Raw genomic sequence first — 19,814 nt, 5'->3', positions numbered from 1 at the left:
TTGTAAACCGCCCTGAGTCTCCCGAGAAGGGCGGCATATAAATCGAACCAAATAAATAAATAAAATGGATTTCCAGAGGAAAAAAATGGCAGACTACAGGAACCATTTGCACTACTCAGGTGACCCCGAGGACACAGATCAACCTCCAAGGGCTTCAACGATCCTCTAAAACAGTGTTTCTCAACCTTGGAAGCTTGAAGATGGGTGGACTTCAACTCCCAGAATCCCCCAGCTGGCTGGGGGATTCTGGGAGTTGAAGTCCACCCATCTTCAAGCTACCAAGGTTGAGAAACACTGCTCTAAAAGGATGCGAATGACCAGCTGGGTCTGCAAGGAGTATCAATCCCTTCCATTCCCCACCATCCAGTCAGAGCTGAAGAAGCTTCTTGGATGAGAAGCGAAACGTCTTCAAAAGAAAAAACAACACCAAGGAAGTCCAGTTGCCTCCTGAAAAAGCATCTTTGGGGACACCCATGTAGGGGAAGAAAGTCCCTTCCAAAAGGAACAGCACTCGGCGGGTCTTGTCTTGGGGTGGGGTGGGGTCTTTTACCCGGCTGAGGGAGTGGGGCCGGCAAGCAGTAGCCTCCCCTCCTTCCAAAAAGAGCAGCAAGAAGCAAAAAAAAAGAGGCACAGATGCTTTTTGGCTTTTATGCATGGGTTGGCCTCCTCCCCACTTCCACCCCCACCCCCCAAAAGGCGCAGAGGGGCCTTTTTCCAGCCCCAGATTGCGCGGCAAGACTTTTTGCGTGGAAGCGTGGAGTTCAACTCCGCCGGGCCAGGATTTGAAGCTCCAATTGGGGGTGGGGGGTGGGGGGCTCCCCTCCCCACCCGCGGCCAACTCAGCCATCTCCCCGAGACGCCAATTTCCTACCAGTGGGGAAGAGACCCGGGACACCCACCCACCCAGGACCCACCCCGCGCTGGAAATCCGCAGCACCTTCTCTCTTTCGCTTCCATCCCAAGCAGGTCAGGGAGGAGGAGAGGTGGATTCCCACGCCACGGCTTCCTCTCCTTTTTCCTTCTCGTGTCAAATCGCGCCGCCGGAGACCCTTCCTCATTGCGCTTTCTCTCTCTCTCTTTCTCCTGTGTCCCCTTCCTGCAGATAGAAGCCTCCCTCGCTATGGACTGTAACTGCGTCTCCGATCTGCTGCTCACCTCGCCCGTGCCGGCTCTCTGGACACCAGGTAAATCAGGACCCTCGGGATGGAGACACGACCGGAGATCCCCTAAACCCCCCCACCCCCCCGGGTGGGGGGAGTTCATCCGGGAGCCAAGGACTCAGCAGTGGGCAGTGGGCGCTTACCCCCCCCCCCCCGTCCCCTGAATCACCTGGGTGATTCTAGCTGTGCCTGGCTCTCCCTAATCACCTGGATGTCTAGCTGTGCCTGGTTTACCAGCGAGGAAACTGCCTTTGCCATTAAGGCTGGTGGCTCAGCAGCCTTAATAGTATTGTGATTAACACCAGCTGTCTGCAATTACTGTAAGTACGAATCTCACCAGGCTCAAGGTTGACTCAGCCTTCCATCCTTTCTAAGGTAGGTAAATTGAGGACCCAGTTTGTGGGGGCAATAAGCTGACTTTGTATAAAAATATTTTTTATTTATTTATTTATTTTTATATGCCGCCCTTCTCCGGAGACTCTGGGCAGTTTACAATGCGTTAAGCAATAGCCTTCATACTTTTGTATATTTTTATACAAAGTCAGCTATACAAAAATATACAAAAGGATGAAGGCTATTGCTTAACGCATTGTAAGCCGCCCTGAGTCTCCGGAGAAGGGCGGCATATAAATCAAATTAAAAAAAAAAAAAGGCTAGACTTCCAACAGGTCCTGGCTGTCACACAGCAGGCTCAACCTGTTTACTGAACAAACTCCTAAACTGGGCCAGCGTAAGACCCTCAGCCTGGAACCAAAAGGCTTAGGGTTCACAAATAGCTAACCCAGAACTCTTAAAAGCTAACATGGTTCAAAGTAACCTTAGTCAGAACATTTGGCCAAGGGCAACAACTCCATTTGGCTAAGCACGCGGCCTGAACCCAGGCAGACCACCTAGATACAGGTAGTCCTCAACGTACAACGTTTAGCGACTGTTCCGTATAAATGCAATCAGGGGGTTGGTTTAAAGTCGCCTCACAATCAGGAGGTTTTGTGAGTTCGATCCTAGGTAGAGGCAGATATTTCGCTCTCTGGGCAGGATTTATTTATTTATTTATTTATTTATTTATTTATTTATTTATTTATTTATTTATTTATTTATTTATTTATTTAATTTTTATACCGCCCCCTCTCCCGAAGGACTCGGGGCGGTGAACAGCCAAAATTAAAAAACACACAATACAAACATTAAAATACTATAAAAACGAAATTAAATTTATCTTTGGCTTCCCCAATTTAAAACCCCTTACCCATAAAATTCCCCAATTAAAAGATTTTTAACCCAGCCCGGCTTGCTGAAATAAAAAAGTCTTCAGGGCCTGGCGGAAGGTCCGGAGGTCCGGGATCAGTCGTATCCCTGGGGGTAGCTCATTCCAGAGGGTGAGTGCCCCTACAGAGAAGGCTCTTCCTCGGGGGGTTACCAGCCGACATTGCCTGACCGACGGCACCCTGAGGAGGCCCTCTCTGTGGGCGCGTATTGGCCGGTGGGAGGTTATCGGTGGCAGAATGAGAATATATCTGCTGAACAGAACTCCGCATTGGCCACAGGAAGGGTATCCGGCCATAAACACTCAGCTCCATTCAGTTGCTCAGACTCCACCCAGCAAGGGATTAAGGGGTTGTTAAAAAATGATGATGGATAGTGTTGGTTTAAGGGAAGGTATGTCTGTAGTTAAAACAAGAGAGGAGGTCAATTGTTCTGTTGAGATGCAGATACACCTCGACTTACAACAGTTCATTTAGTGATTCTTCAATGTTACAACAGCACTGGAAAAAAGTGACTTATGCCCGTTTTTCACAGTTATGACCTTTGCGGCATCCCCATGGTCATGCGATCCAAAGTCAGATGCTTGGCCCTTCGGAGTGCAGCTGGGCGGATGCAAAATACAACTGCTTAGCAATGGTTTACAGGTAGCCCTTGACTTACGACAGCTCACTTAGTGACCAAAGTTACAACGGCACTGAAAAAAAGTGACTTGGGAGCATTTTTCAGTTACAGTTTTTGCAGCCTCCCCATGATTGTGATACTTGGCCACTAGTTCATAATTGTGACCAGTGCAGCATCCCAGTGTCACGCGATCCCCTTTTGCGACCGTCTGACAAGCAACCAAAAGGTATCCTCGGATACCTGCCGTATTTTTTTTTTTTTTTGAATTGTCACCATGAAATTGAGAATGCAAAATTGTTTTTTGGGATTTCAGCTTTGAATATTAAAAAGAATTATTACATAAATATAAAATCTATTTCATTATATATTCATACATGCAAACACACATGCTTTGGAACACTTGGCATTTCTTAATATTTTTAGGAAGGAAATATGAAACCAGGACAGCTATCAGTTTTCTCCATAACACCCAAACCCGCATGCCAACTCTCCAAATGCCACTCGTTTTGCACGTCGGTATTTTAAAACATCAAATATACAAAAATATCAAATACTGGCGCATTCAGTCCTGTTGTTTTCACAGATCAACCTATATAACTAAGTGTATAACTAAACCTAAATCTCATCCTGCACTTTTTATTTACTGATTAAGTGATTTAAAAGACAGGGCCTCACTTTTCTTCACCAAAATGAAAGCATGTCCAGGCAAAAGTAGCAATTATTAAACCATTATAATTAATAAGAAAAAGTCAGCAGACACACTCAGAAAATATTACTTCCTTTTCTAATGCAGTAAAATAAAGCCATCTCTTTCCCCAAATTATCTAAAATATTGTGATTTTAATAAGCATTGGAAAATAAAAGTTTTCCAGGAAGAAAAGCTGGTATCGTATTGGGAGTGTGATCTCTCTCACACTGGAGGAAACCCAGCCTGGGTGACATTTTAAAAAGTTGATTCGGATGAAGAAGGGGGAAAAAAATGCAAATTTGGTGCCCAGCTGGACATTGAATGGATGCCGGCTGCTGAGAATTATTTCTTTAAAATATTTCTCTGCCACACTTTGCTTCTCGGACTGGAAGTCCAAAGCATGTATCACATATCTAGTAAACCTTTAACAAAATATTTCCACCATCTGGGAACATTTTAGCAAAGAGAAAATTGTGGAAAAGATTCCAGCTCTATTGCCAATAAATAAATAAATAAATATAAATGAATAAAATTGGCAAGTCCGTCCTGGTGCGGAACAAGAGAAGGAAACGCTGCTCAGATCACAACCGAGTGACTTGCCGAGAAATTGTCACGGTGCCTTTGCTGATTGTGCTGTTGCCGTCTGCCAGTTAGCAATAGACAAACATTTCCCACCCCCTCGTTTCAAACAGCTATTAATTGCACCCTTTCCCTCCAAGCGGTGGCTCCCTCAGGAATCTAGATAGCTGTGAAGTTGATAGCTCCAAGCTGAAAGCTGGGGGCAATTGCGACAATCAAAGGCAGCTGTTTTTAACCCGGGGCTGCCTTTCCCTGGCTTGGCCTCTGAGGAGCGAATCCTGTATGTTTCATTAGCCAGCTGCTTCAATCTTTTTCTTTCTTTTCTTTTTGGCAAAGACTGAAATAATAGCAAGATAGTCAAAAGAGGACCCTTCGCGGCCTGCGTTGAAATAGGAAGGGAGAACAGGGTTCGCTTGGTTTCCTTTTGGCCGAGGAGGATGTCTGTAAAAAGGAGGTTGAGAGAGTCAAAATGGCAGCCGCAACCACGGCATGGAAGCCCTGCCTGTCGGGCGCAAAAGATGCGTTAGGTTGCAGTTCAGAAGAGTTATGGCTCAAGCCTTTCCTTTACACAAGAATCTAGTCCAGGGATGGGCAAATATGGCCCCCGTCAGCTTCCAAGCTGCCATAAGGACGGAGAGGAGAGGCTTGAACTTTTACCTACTTAATTCCCCTGAAGAACTGTCTCCACGGAGATGGGATGGGAGGGGGACATTCCTGTGAACTGACGGAGATGGGATGAGAAGAGTGACTTGGAAGATGGCCAATGAGACGCAGAGAATTGGGAACCGGAAAGAGAGGGTTTTTTGGGGGGGGGGGCAAAGTTCAGTGCTAACTGAGTATTGAGTCAGGGTCAGTTCGTTATGCTCAATAAAGAGAAAAATTTCCTCAAAGATCGGGCGTTTGGAAATTCATTTATTTGGAGATAACAACGAAGCTTGACAGCCCCTTTATGACCTGTGGACTTCAACTCCCAGAATTCCTGAGCCAGCTTGGCTGTCTCAGGAATTCTGGGAGTTGAAGTCCACAGGTTGCAAAAGGGCCACAGTTGCCCACCCCTGATCTAGTCCACTAAGGTTCAGTATTAAATTGGCGCCAAATAAAGGACAGCGGAATTCAGGAGAGGTTGGATTTGTTTGTGGCAACTTAAGGATTCGAGGCTGATGACTTACTTAACTCTGCCATCAGCTCAACCTGCTCTTCTCCTGCACTGTCCCCCCATGTAAAAAAAAGTGGGGGGCTTTGATCACATAATTTTGACTGCCATCTTGACTTTGATCAATCCCTCCCCGACAGACTCTGCTTGGCACGATATTTAGTATTCTAGAATGAGAAGGAAAAGAATCTCCTTCTCTTATTTATGTATTTCCGGGCTGTTCACCCACTTCCTAGTAATTCTGGGTAATTTATGACACTACTGTATAAATTACAACATCCCTGAAAAAAGTGACTTAACTCCAATCCTTGCGCTTGGAACCGTCCCAGCATTCCCACAGTCGTATGATTAAGATTTGGGTGCCTGACAAACAAGCATGTATTTATGATGGTTGCAGCATGCCAGGATTCTGTGATCACCCAACTGGCTTCCAACAAGCAAAGTCAATTGGGGTGGGGGGGAGAGAGCTGGATTCATTTAATGACCATGTGCTTCACTTAACAACTGCAGTGATACACTTCAGAACACTGAACAACAAGAATTTAAAAACCAGTCACTTAATAACCCCCTTGCTTAGCGAAAGAAGCTCTGGTTCCAATTGTGGTCATAAGTTGAGGACTATGTGAATATTACTGGTTCTCCTTTGCAAATGGGAAGTCCCAGTTATGAAGGTGCGTAAGTGCTTGCACCTCCTTGCTGGGTTTCCTTGAAGCATCTGCTCTTTTTGTTCCACGGGGCATACAGTTAGTCCTCAATTTATAACAGTTCTTTTAGTGACTCTTCGAAATTACAATGGCACTGAAAAAAAGGGAATTATGACCATTTTTCAGACTTACCGCTATTGCAACATCCCCATGGTCACATGATCAAAATTCAGACGCTTGGCAACTGATTCATACTTATGACGGTGGTTGCAGTCCCAGGGTCACATTATCCCTTTTTGCGACCCTCTAACAAGCGGTCAATGGGGAAACCAGATTCACTTAACAACCACGTTACTAACTTAGCTGCAATGATTCAGTTAACAAGGAAGGTCGTAAAATGGGGCAAACTTCATTTAACAACTGTCTGGCTTAGCAGAAATTTGGGGCTCAATTGTGGTCGTACGTTGAGGACTACCCGTATTGGTTTAGCTTGCTGCTCGATTTGCTTGACATAAAATTTAAATCAAGGCCGCTTTGGGTTTAACTAACTCAAACAATTTGTGCATTTTTTTTAAATGCACAGAACAAATTAGTTCTTGTTACAGCCAATGGATCTAGATATTTACGGTTAATTAAGGCAAAACTTACTAAATAAAATCAAGTGTGATGAATAGGGTGGAGCAGGGTTTCTCAGCTTTAGCGTGGATGTGGAAAATTCAACTCCCAGAATTCCAATTCAATTTTTAACAAAAAACCAAACAGCCTGTTTAAGTTAGCATCCACATTTTGATTACGGAGGCCACAGGGACAGGTGTAAGCAAAAGATTACCTGTTCCCTGCAGTTGCCAAGAAAATTAATGGACATATTGATAAAGATTCTGGCGTTGGGCTATACTGTTGTACACTTGATTTGTATGGAGGCAAAAATCCAAATTTCAGGAGTGGGTTGATGGGAAATAGAAGGAAGAACAAGTCAGAGCTTAATTAAACCATTTACACATCCTGCAGCAGCTGTAGAAAAAGTGGATTTCCTCCCTCAGGGATCATTAAGAAAGAAGCCCAAAATAAATCAGCTGATATCACCACATTTTTATGCAACACTATTGCTAGATTTGGAAGATTGGTACAGATCTATTCACTGGACTTCAAGAAGGCTGGTTTAGGGTTAGAATAACAGAATAACAGAGTTGGAAAAGACCTTGGAGGTCTTCTAATCCAACCCCCTGCCTAGGCAGGAAACCCTACACCACTTCAGACAAATGGTTATCCAACATTTTCTTAAAAACTTCCAGTTTTGGAGCTTCACAACCTCTGGAGGCAAGTTGTTCCACTGGTTAATTGTTCCAACTGTCAGGAAATTTCTCCTTAGTTCTAAGTTGCTTCTCTCCTTGATTAGTTTCCATCCGTTGCTTCTTGTCCTGCCCTCAGGTGCTTTGGAGAAGAGCTTGACTCCCTCTTCTTTGTGGCAGGTCCTGAGATATTGGAAGACTGCTATCATGTCTCCCTTAGTCCTTCTTTTCATCAGACTAGACATACCCAGTTCCTGCAACCGTTCTTCATATGTTTTAGCCTCCAGTCCCCTAATCATCTCTCTTGCTCTTCTCTGCACTCTTTCTAGAGTCTCCACATCTTTTTTACATCATGGCAACCAAAACTGAATGCATTATTCCAAGTGTGAAGTATAGGATCTTAGATCAGCTGCACAATGAAAAGTTGTATTTGGTGTAGTGGTTAAGAGGCTGGCCTAGAAAACACAGGAGACTTCAGCCCTGGCATCAGCCCTGTCACTCAAAAAGGCCACCATGCAGAATTTCTCAAGGCACCATTTTTACCCACGGCCCAGCGCTCCCCAAAATCCTACCTTCAGGCGGTGCTTCTCTTTCAGATGGCAGGTCTTGCAGCCTCTCTGAGGGGGCTCCAGGTCACACGAGACCTTCATTCTTGGAGAAGGTTCAGGCAATTTATATATTCTTTTTTTGTTTATTTATATCCCGCCTTTGTTATTTTTACAAATAACTCAAGACAGAGGGAACCTATTCAACACCCCCTCCTATTTTCCCCACAACAACAACCTTGTGAGGTGGGTTAGTCTAAAAGGGAGTGACTGGCCCAAAGTCACTCATATGGTTTTCAGGCCTAAGGCGGGAGTTGAACTCACAGTTTCCTGATGATTGGCCCAAAGACATCCAACCAGCATTGATGCCTAAGGTGGGACTAGAACTCACCATCTCCTGGTGATTGGCCCAAAAACACCCAACCAGCATTGATGCCTAAGGTGGGACTAGAACTCATAGTTTCCTGGTGATTGGTGCAAAGACGCCCAACCAGCTTTCATGCTTAAGGTGGGACTAGAACTCACCATCTCCTGGTGATTGGCCCAAAGACACCCAACCAGCATTGATGCCTAAGGTGGAACTAGAACTCATAGTTTCCTGGTGATTGGCCCAAAGACATCCAACCAGCATTGATGCCTAAGGTGGGACTAGAACTCACCATCTCCTGGTGATTGGCCCAAAAACACCCAACCAGCATTGATGCCTAAGGCGGGACTAGAACTCATAGTTTCCTAGTGATTGGCCCAAAGACACTCAAGCAGCTTTTATGCTTAAGGTGGGACTAGAACTCACCATCTCCTGGTGATTGGCCCAAAAACACCCAACCAGCATTGATGCCTAAGGTGGGACTAGAACTCATAGTTTCCTAGTGATTGGCCCAAAGACACTCAAGCAGCTTTTATGCTTAAGGTGGGACTAGAACTCACCATCTCCTGGTGTTTGCCCCAAAAACACCCAACCAGCATTGATGCCTAAGGCGGGACTAGAACTCATAGTTTCCTGGTGATTGGCCCAAAGACACCCAACCAGCTTTCATGCATAAGGTGGGACTAGAACTCACCATCTCCTGGTGATTGGCCCAAAAACACCCAACCAGCATTGATGCATAAGGTGGGACTAGAACTCACCATCTCCTGGTGATTGGCCCAAAAACACCCAACCAGCATTGATGCCTAAGGTGGGACTAGAACTCACCATCTCCTGGTGATTGGCCCAAAGATACCCAACCAGCATTGATGCCTAAGGTGGGACTAGAACTCATAGTTTCCTGATGATTGGTCCAAAGACACCCAAGCAGCTTTCATGCTTAAGGTGGGACTAGAACTCACCATCTCCTGGTGATTGGCCCAAAGACACCCAACCAGCTTTCATGCTTAAGGTGGGACTAGAACTCACCTTCTCCTCATGATTGGCACAGAGTTGCCTAGCTGGCTTTCATGGATAAGGTGGGACTAGAACTCACCTTCTCCTCATGATTGGCACAGAGTTGCCTAGCTGGCTTTCATGGATAAGGTGGAACTAGAACTCCCTGTCTCCCATTTTCTGGTCTGGTGCCTAAACTTGCCTTAACCAGAATGCTCTTCCATGGCCTCTGCAATCTCCAAAAACCACATGAAAATAGGCCTTCTTCTCACAGATTTCTGTAGGGTCTGGAGGCCACATGAGCCTCACCCTATTCTTGTGTGGCCTCCACAACCTCCAAAAATCATTCAGAAACAGGGCGTGCTTTCAAAAATAGTTCTTGTCAGGTTTTGGAGAACACTGGTGTGTCACCTTTGACATGCGTGTCATAGGTTTGCCATCACTGTGCCAGATGACTCCTCAACGTTTTTATACATTGCTCAGAGCAACCTTTAATTAAAAATTAGGAAAGCCGAATCAAGAAAGGAAAAGATAAAAAAAAAACCTTTGAAGCTTTTAAAACCAGGTCACTCTGCTCCTTCTCAGTGTTGTAACCCACTTGTATCATATTACATCTGGTTCTTGGAAGCTGCTCTCCACTGAAGGCTGAGTTGGGGGCGCCATTTTGAATGTTTTGACCTTAATTGGTGGACCTCCCTGATATTCACAGCCAAAGATGGAGGGGTGTATTGAGCTTTAGCTTATGCTAATACATAAATGAAGCAGAGAATTGGTTATTGTTGCACAGTAGGTAGTCCTCAATTTACAACAGTTCATTTAGTGACCATTCAAAGTTACAACGGCACTGAAAAAAGCGACTTGCGACTATTTTTCACCTGATTGCTACAGTATCCCCATAATCACTTGATCAAAATTTGGATGCTCGGCAACTGACTCATATTTATGACGGTTGCAGCATCCCAGGGTCACGCGTTTCCCTTTTGCGACCTTCTGACAAGCAAAGTCAGTGGGGGAAGCCAGATTCACTTAACAATCACGTTACTAACGTTAAGTGATTCACGGAACGTGGTTGTGAAGTGACTCACGTAACGTTAAGTGAATCAACTGCAGTGATTCACTTAACAACGGTGGCTCCAAAAAATCGTAAAATGGGTCAACATTCACTTAATCAATGTGTCAACAAAAATTTGGGGCTCAGTTGTGGTCATAAGTCAAGGACTACTTGTAATGTGTTTCTTGGGGAGACATATAACTTTAAGAAATAAATAGATAAAAATACGATCTCCAGGGCAGGTAGCAATAGCATATCTGGGGAACTGTCTCCACGTAAGGTTTTATTGGAAAAGTCACAGTTGCTTGTTATATTGCAAATATTCCCCACAAGAAGGTTCTGAAGTCAAAATATACTTGGCCCATTTTGTTAGGATATATGGGATCTAATCAGTTTTTTATGTTATGAACATTACATTTTTCTTCGTCTATCCCAAAAAATCCTTTGTGTTATTGCTGTGTATGTGTGTTAAGGCGAAACCTTAAGCTTTGCTCTTTATTGAATATGTGTTTCCTGGCCTCCCCATAAAATGCCAGCTTTGATTTAAAAATAAAACTGGGCTGGGTGCCACTTTTTTTTTTAAAAAAAAAATGGAGATGTGAGGTAAAAATGGCTGCAGGATTGTTATAGCTACTTCTCGTTTTCAGTAATGGGGCTGATTAAAAGAGATTAGTAATGCATGGGCTTCCCTCCATTAGAGGTAGTCCTTGACCATTCGTTTGCTGGCTCTGCTGGCTGGGGACTCTGGGAGTTGTAGTCCATGCGTCTTAAAGTTGCCAGCGTTAGGAAATCTTGCTTTTAGAGAGAAAGCAAAAAGAGAAGGATTTACATTGTTCTCAGCCGACAGCTGAACATGGCTAGCTGGGAAATTCTTCAAGAGAAGAGCAAAACTCACTGTCTCGTTTAACAACAGAAAACATTGGGCTCAGTTGTGGTTGTACATTGAGGACTCCCCATATTTCTCGTCTACCCACGGAGCCTCTGATTGGACGGGCTGCTGGGGGTTTGCAGAGGTTTGGGAGAACCTCTAGCTAAGATTCTGTGCACCCCCAAATCCCACTCCTGGCTGGCCCCGCCCAACCCATCACGCCCCTCCCAGAAATCTCCCACGCGGCCTGTTTTGGATGCAGGTAAATGCAGGGTGTGTGCGGAGGCTCAGGGAGGGTGAAAAACAGGCCTCCGAAACCTGGGGAGGCTGTTTTCGCCCTCCCAGAGGCTCAAGAAAAGCCTCCGGAGCCCGGGGAGGGCAAAAACGCCCACCGCCGCTGCCGTGGTGCAGGAGGCCGACTAGACTACGTCCACCTAGCAACCAGGCAGAGAACCCCTTGCTAAAATTTTTGAAGCCCACCCCTGCCTCCGATGTCTGAGCTAGGCATAAAAAACTAAACTGGGAAGGGGGGCCCGGAGATTTTTCCAACGAGCAAAGAACCTCTCTGGAGAAAGACCTATCTCACACTTGGCGAGCCATGGCATTTGCCTGATGTCTAGTAGAGGGGCCTTGGGGAAGGCGAATGCAATTTACTGCAGGGGTGCCAAAGGTGCATCGTGTAACTGAAAAATCAAGGCATCGATCAGCAGTTCATTAGGCCTGTTAATGACAGATTCCTAGATAGAGGCACAGATCGGAGGAGGCCAGCTTGACCTCGCCTGCACCGGAGAGATCAGGTACCTTCTGCTTTGAAGGTCTGTCCTCTCCTGAGCTGGAGCCAGCTTTTTAGCTGTGATTAATGCGGATGGAGGGGTGGAAGCAGAGGTGACCGAATTGCCTATCCCAGCACCCTAGAGAGGCCTTTTGTTTAAACACCGGGTCAAGGTGGTTATGAAAGCCCACGGCAGAATTGTGTTCGGGACGTTAGAGTCCGCGATTCTTAAAACTGGCAAGGTTGAGAAACCTTGTATGATGGACCCATTTCCTGGAAATAAGGTTCTACCAGCAGAGAGCACAGAAGGAAATAGACAATTCGACAACTCTAAAAGAGGGCTCTTGTTTTATTTTGTGAACCTTTAAAGACCAAACCTCGGAACTTCGTGGAACGGGAGCGTGGACATCAATTAACTCTCTTGGGAAAACCCAAGTTTGTCAGAACAAAGAATGTGCACGTATTCTCTCTCTCTCTCTCTCTCTCTCTCTCTCTCTCTCTCTCTCTCTCTCTCTCTCTCTCTCACACACACACACACACACACACACACAGACACTATTGTGATTTGGAGAGCATAGAGCAGTGATGGCTAACCTTTTTGCCAAAAGTGGGGAGGACTGTAGTAGGGTCGCATGCGCGCATGCCTACACCCATAATTCAATGTCCCCCCCGTACTCCCCCACATGCGTACGCGACCCCTCCCACAGTCCCCCCCCCTTTTGACACGGAACGGCAAAAAGATTACTGGTGGGCCTGGTAGAGCCAAGCTGGCTCAGGAATTCTGGGAGTTGAAGTCCACAGGTCATAAAGGGGCCATATTTGCCCACCCCTGTATAAGAGTATTGTGCAGATGAAAGCGAGCAAGTGAACCTAAAAATGTAAAAAAAAAGTCTTTATATATGGAATAATAGGATTTTTTAAAAAGATAAATGCAGTAAGATGAGCTACTGGTAGTTAAGACTTGTGACCTACAATCAATCAATTATTATTATTTTTGAATATATGTTTTATTGATACATTTTTTTAATAAACATAAAAAGTTCCATATCTATCTGCACAGTGTGTTGTCTGGGCACACCGTTATTTTTTTTTTTTTTCCTGGGCAGGTTTTGCTTTCCCTGACTGGGCCTATAAACCCGAGTCGAGTCCTGGTTCCCGTCAGATCCAACTCTGGCATTTTATCCTGGAGCTGCTGCAAAAGGAAGAATACCAGAACGTCATCGCTTGGCAAGGAGATTATGGCGAGTTTGTCATCAAGGATCCAGATGAAGTGGCCCGACTATGGGGTATTCGTAAATGTAAGCCCCATATGAACTACGACAAGCTGAGCCGGGCTCTAAGGTGAGACATGAGGGAAGACAGAGATTTTGGCTCATGTTAGCATCTGGGAATCAGAGGTGGGTTTCAGCAGGTTCTGACCAGTTCTGGAGAACCGGTAGTGGAAATTTTGAGTAGTTCAGAGAACCGGTAAATACCACTTCTGACTGGCCCCGCCTCCATCTATTCTTGTTGTGGCCCACCAGAGGCCTGCGCGGATCGTGGCTGATCCCGATGAAGAGGAGGCTGGTGTGGTGTCGTGCCAGCAGCCTGCACAGCCAGTGCTCACATCGGACAGCGAGGAGGCTGAAAAGGATGTGATGCCAGAGGCAGAGACTCAGCCAGGGCCTTCAGAACCTCCAGAGGCTCCTTCCAGTGGAGAGAGCGAAGTGGAGGAGCCTCTCCTCAATGCTCGGGCATGCAGGGCTGCCAAAAGGCAGGAGTGGCTACTCAGGAGGAGGAGGAGGTCTACTCGAGAGTAGGGCTTGAGGATAATTGGCCACTCCCTTAGCCTATTTAAGTTGCACACAGCTAGTGCGTTCTTGCTGGAAACAACTTGTATTATTATCAGAGTATTTTGGTTTATCATATCTTGTTTTCTGGGCTGGTTGCCAACCTTTGCTGGTTTTTTTTTATTCTTGTTACTTAATAAATTTGATAAGGACCGTTGGTGTGTGTCAATATCCTCGGAAATCCGGAGCTGGGGCAGAACAATTCTCTGCCTCCCGAGTCCTAGCTGATCGGGAGGAAATGGGCATTTTGCAGTCACCTTCCCCTGCCATGCCCACCAAGCCACGCCCACGGAATCGGTAGTAAAATTTTTTGAATCCCACCACTGTGCTAACTCCAAAAAAAAAGTGGTGTTATTAGCTAGTTTTAGAAAATACACTTTTCCCAAAAGGTTTCCACAATTTTGGCCACTACTCTATATTAATGCCAACTTCCAGTGCCTGAATGTTTAACCGATTATTATTTTTTTTTAAAAAAAAATAGTCTTTGAAAAGTACTTTATTTTTCCAAAAAAAGTTTAGCTGGTGACTGCCATCTTCATAAGAGGAATTTTCTTGGTATGAAGGATGATCTGTGGCATTTTAAAGGGGTTTGCATAAGGCTCATTCATCATCTAATGCCAAAGAAGCCATAGAATTATTAAATTTGGGGTGGGGGGGGCCTTCGGAGAACGGTTGGCGTATTTATAAGCACTTTTGATTAATTAAGCGGCCTACCAAAACTCTTATGATTAATTAGGAAAACTTCCGTGATGTAACAGCAATCCTGCCAAATATTACTGTTACCTGTAATATCAGTTTATCATCCTGTCATATCATGAACAGCATAGTCCTTCTCAGGTGTCAAAACCCCCCCCCCAAACTCTCAGCTTTCTTCTACCTCTTCAAAGTGCATGATAAAACCCCGCACGAGCTCCGCGGTTACCTTCTCCGTAATTGATCGACAGCAATATTTGTTATCGCTTATTAATTAACTGCATCTCTCTGGCCGCTTGAGATTCTTCTTCCCTAATTAATATTTATGAGGAGCTAAGCGCTATTGACACTTCCTATTAACTCAGCCTGGGAATTCAGCACTGCTTTTGCCCAGTAAATAAATTCTAAAGACAGCCCTTCGTAACCCCACAGGAGAAACTCAAGAGATATGTTGCAAGCACAGATTAAAAGGGAACTTGGTGGCAATACACTATAGCTTGCTAGGGGGCGTTTTATTACAAATCCATGTTGATTCCTCCAAAAATACCAGTAGGGGGCATTGAACTGCAAGAAAAAAAAAAGTGATTTAATCTCCTTTCCAAAAGAATGCCAACCAGTTCTATTTAGTTGGTGTTTTCCCCCATGTGGCTAAATTGTTGCTGAAAGAAAAAAAAAGGATCTAAGCTTCTACGGTTTATTTTAGCGATCGTCTCTATAGAATTTAGACACGGCATTCGGTGTGAATTTTTAAAAGGCAGCTTGTCTATCGCTGTTACATGCGTGCAAATATGGATCAAATCATTTTAATTCAATAAATGCAGCGCTTTGGTAATTGGTATTAGAAAATGTTTTTATCTTTTGGGTTTTGCCTTATCCTACCCCAAACTCTTAGCTTGAATCAGGGTTGAATGATTTTGATTAGAGGATGAGGGAGAGGGAAGTGGGTAGGAATTTCTCATCGCTCCACAAGAGGGATCCCGAATCAGCTTTAGAAGTGATTTTCAAGACTCCAAATCAATTGCCTTGCATATTTTGAAATCTGCTGTTGGACAATGCAGAATGGAGTTTCCCAAGTCTTAAATTTTATTATTTCTCCTTCTTCTTCTTCTTCTTCTTCTTCTTCTTCTTCTTCTTCTTCTTCTTCTTCTTCTTCTTCTTCTTCTTCTTCTTCTTCTTCTTCTTCTTCTTCTTCTTCTTCTTCTTCTTCTTCTTCTTCTTCTTCTTCTTCTTCCCCTTCCTCCTCTCTCCTTTTTTTCTTTCCTGATGATGGCTAAGAAGAAGGTTAAACGTTTAAACATTTTTGGAGTCTGGCTGTAATTTGAGGACTTCTGTTTTCCTCTTTTTTTTTTTTACTCCTAATTAAATGCAAGATGGATGATGCAAAATACGCTAAGTAGAAGCCCACTGACTTATTCCGGCATGTTGTTTTAATCCCAGAATGGACCTGTTGTGAGCAAGCCACTCCCATCCAGTACCTCCTTGACGCATAGCATATTCTGCGATTACTTTCGGAATGAGGAATTGATATCCCGTCCACCAACTGCTAACGCAGCTACTCCCCTTCTTTCTGCAGGTATTACTACAACAAGCGGATTCTCCACAAGACCAAAGGGAAACGCTTCACCTACAAGTTTAACTTCAGCAAAGTGGTCTTGGTGAATTACCCGCTCTTGGACATGGCTGCCAACTCGCCGTTTCTTCTCACTCAGAACCCTTTCAACGGGAGCAACCATGGAGCTGACTGCACCCCACTGACCACCGAGGTATGACAAGCAAGAGGGAACAGAGCTAGAATGTAAAGGGATGTGGGGAAGACCTTGGGGCGGTGGGGAGGAGGTGGGGAGAAATGAGGCCTAGGGCAGAGGTCTCCAACCTTGGCAACTTTGAAGACTTGTGGACTTCAATTCCCAGAATTCCTCTTCCGTGGTTGCAGGAACTGGGCATGGCTAGTCTAGTGAAGAGAAGGACCAGGGGAGACATGATAACAGTCTTCCAATATTTGAGAGGCTGCCACAGAGTGGAGGGGGTCAAGCTATTTTCTAAAAGAATAATGGATGGAAACTGAGGAATAATGGATGGAAACTGAACAAGGAGAGATTCAACCTGGAAATAAGGAGAAATTTTCTGACAGAGAAATCAACCCATGGAACAGAAGTTGCCTTCAGAAGTTGTGGGAGCTTCATCCCTGGAGGCTTTCAAGAAGAGACTGGACTTCCCTCTGTCAGAAATGGGAGTGGGGGTTGGACTAGATGACCTACAAGGTCCCTTCCAACTCTGTTAATCTAATCTAAAGTTTTAAAGTTGCCAAAGTTGGAGATCCTCCTGGCTTAGGGATGGTCAGAGAAGAGAAGGCACAGCCTTGCAACTGCATAATGGGAAGTGAAAGAGACATAGAAAGGATGTTCCTTAACTTCATGGGTTACAAAAGAATCCAGACAGGAGATTGGTCCTATCAGACTTACACAACCAGATTTGCTCATTCTACTTTATGGTAATAAGATTACCTTAACTGAATCTAATGACCATGGGATTCACTTAAGAAGTGATCAGTTTAACAACCATGGTGAAAAAGCATGGTAAAATCATACATGTGAAGTAGACGTGCTTGTTGCTAGGAAGGTGAGCAACAGGTGTTCAAGATTTTCTCACTGTCTCCAATCCTTCCCTCTCTGCTTTGCTCCCAACTCTCACCTGCTGGATTCGCTCTCTGCAGGCCTTGCAAAGCCTCTTCTCAAGCCCTCGCTTGGGGGATCCCTCCAGCCGCACCCCACTCTTTGAACGTCAGCCAGAACCAGAGAAACTGAGGCTGGATGCAGCCTTCCCATTCTTGGGATCAGGTGAGTGTGTGTGTCTGGGCGGGTTTAGGCTGGGGAGCAAGGGGCTAAAGCAGAGGTCCTCAGACTTGGCAGCTTTAAGACTTGTGGACTTCAACTCCCAGAATTGAAATTGAAATTCTGGGAGTTGAAATCCACAAGTCTTAAAGCTGCCAAGTTTGAGGACCTCTGGGCTAAAGGCTTATATAAAAGGCATTTTCCTTCCTTCCCTCCTTCTTTTCTTCCTTCCTTCCTTCCTTCCTTCCTTCCTTCCTTCCTTCCTTCCTGCCTGCTTCCCTCCCTCCCTCCCTTCCTTCTGACTTACATTCTTTTCCTTCCTTCCTTTCCTTCCTTCCTTCCGTCTTATTCTTTTCCTTCCTTCCTTCCTTGTCTCTTACGTTCTTTTCCTTCCTTCCTTCCTTTCCTTTCTTCCGTCTCTTATTCTTTTCCTACCTTCCTTCCTCCCTCCCTTCTGTCTCTTACATTCTTTTCCTTCCTCCTTTCCTTCCTTCCTTCCTTCCTTCCTTCCTTCCTTCCTTCCTTCCTTCCTTCCTTCCTTCCTTGTCACTTACATTCTTTTCCTTCCTCCCCCCTTGTCTCTTACATTCTTTTCTTTCCTTCCTTCCTTCCCTTCCTTCCTTCTGTCTTATTCTTTTCCTTCCTTCCTTGTCTCTTACATTCTTTTCCTTCCTTCCTTCTTTCCTTCCTTCCTTGTCACTTACATTCTTTTCCTTCCTTCCTTCCTTCCTTCCTTCCTTCCTTCCTTCCTTCCTTCCTTCTTCCCTCCCTCCCTCCCTCCCTTTTATACCGTCTTTATTATTTTTACAAATAACTCAAGATGGCAAACATATCCAACAGAACTTCCTCCTCCTATTTTCACAACAACCCTGTGCGGGAGGTGGGTTGGGCTGAGGGACTGGCCCAAATCACCTAGTTGGCGTTCATGCCTAACGTAAGACTAGAACTCTCAAATTCCTGTTCATTGGGCCACCTAAACTGGCTTTCATGCCTAAAACGGGCTAGAACTCCCAGTCACCTGGTGATTGGTCCAAAGTCACCCAGCCGGTTTTCATGGCTAAGATAGGAGTGGAACTCAAGAGTCTCTGTTTTTTTCTTTAACCTGGGGCCTTGACCACAAGACCAAACTGGCTCCACAATAGATTTCAAGGGATATTGATATTATATTGGAAATTATGCGATCTCAACCATGTTTATCCTATTCTTGGTCTCAACACTGAGTGTCGGCTCACCTCTCTTTCCTTCTCTCCACAGGTATGGCCAGCTACACGAAACCTCCCAGTTTGCTGACCCCATATGGCCGGAACGCCTCCTTTCCCGAATATCCTTGGAATTTTAACCCTTACCTGTCCAGCACTTTCCCCCTGAACAGCTCCAAACTGCCCACCTCTCTCTATTCCCCTCATTTCTACCCCAACCCTTTGTCTGGCTCCCTGGCCCAGCTTCCCACACCCATCTCCCTCCTGACCAATGAGAACCCCGAGAGAACTACAGCCCTGGCCGGTAGCTCCGTGCCCCGACTCTGCCTCCCGACCCATAGCACAACTCTGCCCCTCCGTGGGGATGTCCACGGACCGAGCGCTCGCAATAAGGAATTGCTAGGCACCAGGCCATCCAGCCCTTCCGGGGCCCGAGGGGCCAAAGAGGACCCAGCGTCCGATTCCGAGTTGGAAATCACAGATTTGAGTGAATGCAGTTCGGAAAACGAAGGCTGTGACTTCAGCCCCGACAGCCTGGAGACTTTAGAGAGCCAGGTGCCCAATTACAAGCGGCTGGAGGGCGAGCGGACGGCCAGAGCAAGGCCCGGTCAGCTAGATGGGGAGGTGGGAGTTGGCCTGGCTCTTATCAAGCAAGGGAAGGCTCTTGCAAGCAGTTGAAAGCGAGCCCCCAAGGAGCTTGATGGCCCCCAAGGAGCTTCTCTCTGGTCCCCCCACCCCACCTGATTCGAAACCAAGGTTAAAGGAAACAACTAAGCCCACCCCTCTGTGTCCACTCGATGTCTATTTTTATAGGAAAGTTCTATTCAAGGAATATACTGAGTCTAACCCCACCCCACCCCACCCCACCCCATACAATCACCCCCTTCCCCAATCCTTCAAACGAGGCTGGAATTCTCTCCCTACTTAAAATTTAAAACTTTCTGAGCTTGTCGATCAGAAGGTTAGCAGTTCGGCGGTTCGAATCCCTAGTACAGGTCTTCTGCGTGAGGAGGGAGGGTTGGATTAGATGACCTCTAAGGTCCCTTCCAACTCCTTTGAAACCATCTTTTGGAGACTGGGACTGGAGAATGATGGGGGTTTTAAAAGAAATCCCCAGATCCAAGGGTGAAATCCAGCACGTTCTAACAGGTTCTGGAGAACCAGTAGCAGAAATTTTGAGTAGTTTGGAGAACCAGCAAATACCACCTCTGGTTGGCCCCAGAATGGAGTGGGAATGGAGATTTTGCAATATCCTTCCCCCAGGAG

At 45.5% G+C, this 19,814-nt stretch overlaps 1 protein-coding gene across 1 annotated transcript; it reads left to right on the top strand.

Moving 5' to 3' along the window:
* Positions 1–1,120: 1,120 nt before the first annotated feature.
* ERFL (ETS repressor factor like) lies at positions 1,121–19,226 on the top strand. The gene is made up of 5 exons (XM_070950004.1): positions 1,121–1,184; positions 13,103–13,337; positions 16,092–16,281; positions 17,232–17,355; positions 18,604–19,226. The coding sequence occupies exons 1-5, from the start codon at positions 1,121–1,123 to the stop codon at positions 19,224–19,226; spliced, it is 1,236 nt and encodes a 411-aa protein (XP_070806105.1).
* Positions 19,227–19,814: the final 588 nt, after the last annotated feature.

This window comes from Pituophis catenifer, unplaced genomic scaffold, assembly GCF_029215685.1.
Source record: "Pituophis catenifer annectens isolate HBS135680 unplaced genomic scaffold, rPitCat1.0.hap2 SCAF_9, whole genome shotgun sequence".
Taxonomy (NCBI): Eukaryota; Metazoa; Chordata; class Lepidosauria; order Squamata; family Colubridae; genus Pituophis; species Pituophis catenifer.
This window is presented reverse-complemented; position numbering and strand designations above follow the sequence as displayed.

Excerpts from the sequence above, each read along its gene's own strand:
- ERFL (XM_070950004.1), top strand. The coding sequence starts at position 1,121 with ATGGACTGTAACTGCGTCTCCGATCTGCTGCTCACCTCGCCCGTGCCG. Across the intron at positions 13,338-16,091 it reads AAGCTGAGCCGGGCTCTAAG|GTATTACTACAACAAGCGGA; the intron begins GTGAGACATGAG and ends TTCTTTCTGCAG. Across the intron at positions 17,356-18,603 it reads CTTCCCATTCTTGGGATCAG|GTATGGCCAGCTACACGAAA; the intron begins GTGAGTGTGTGT and ends TTCTCTCCACAG.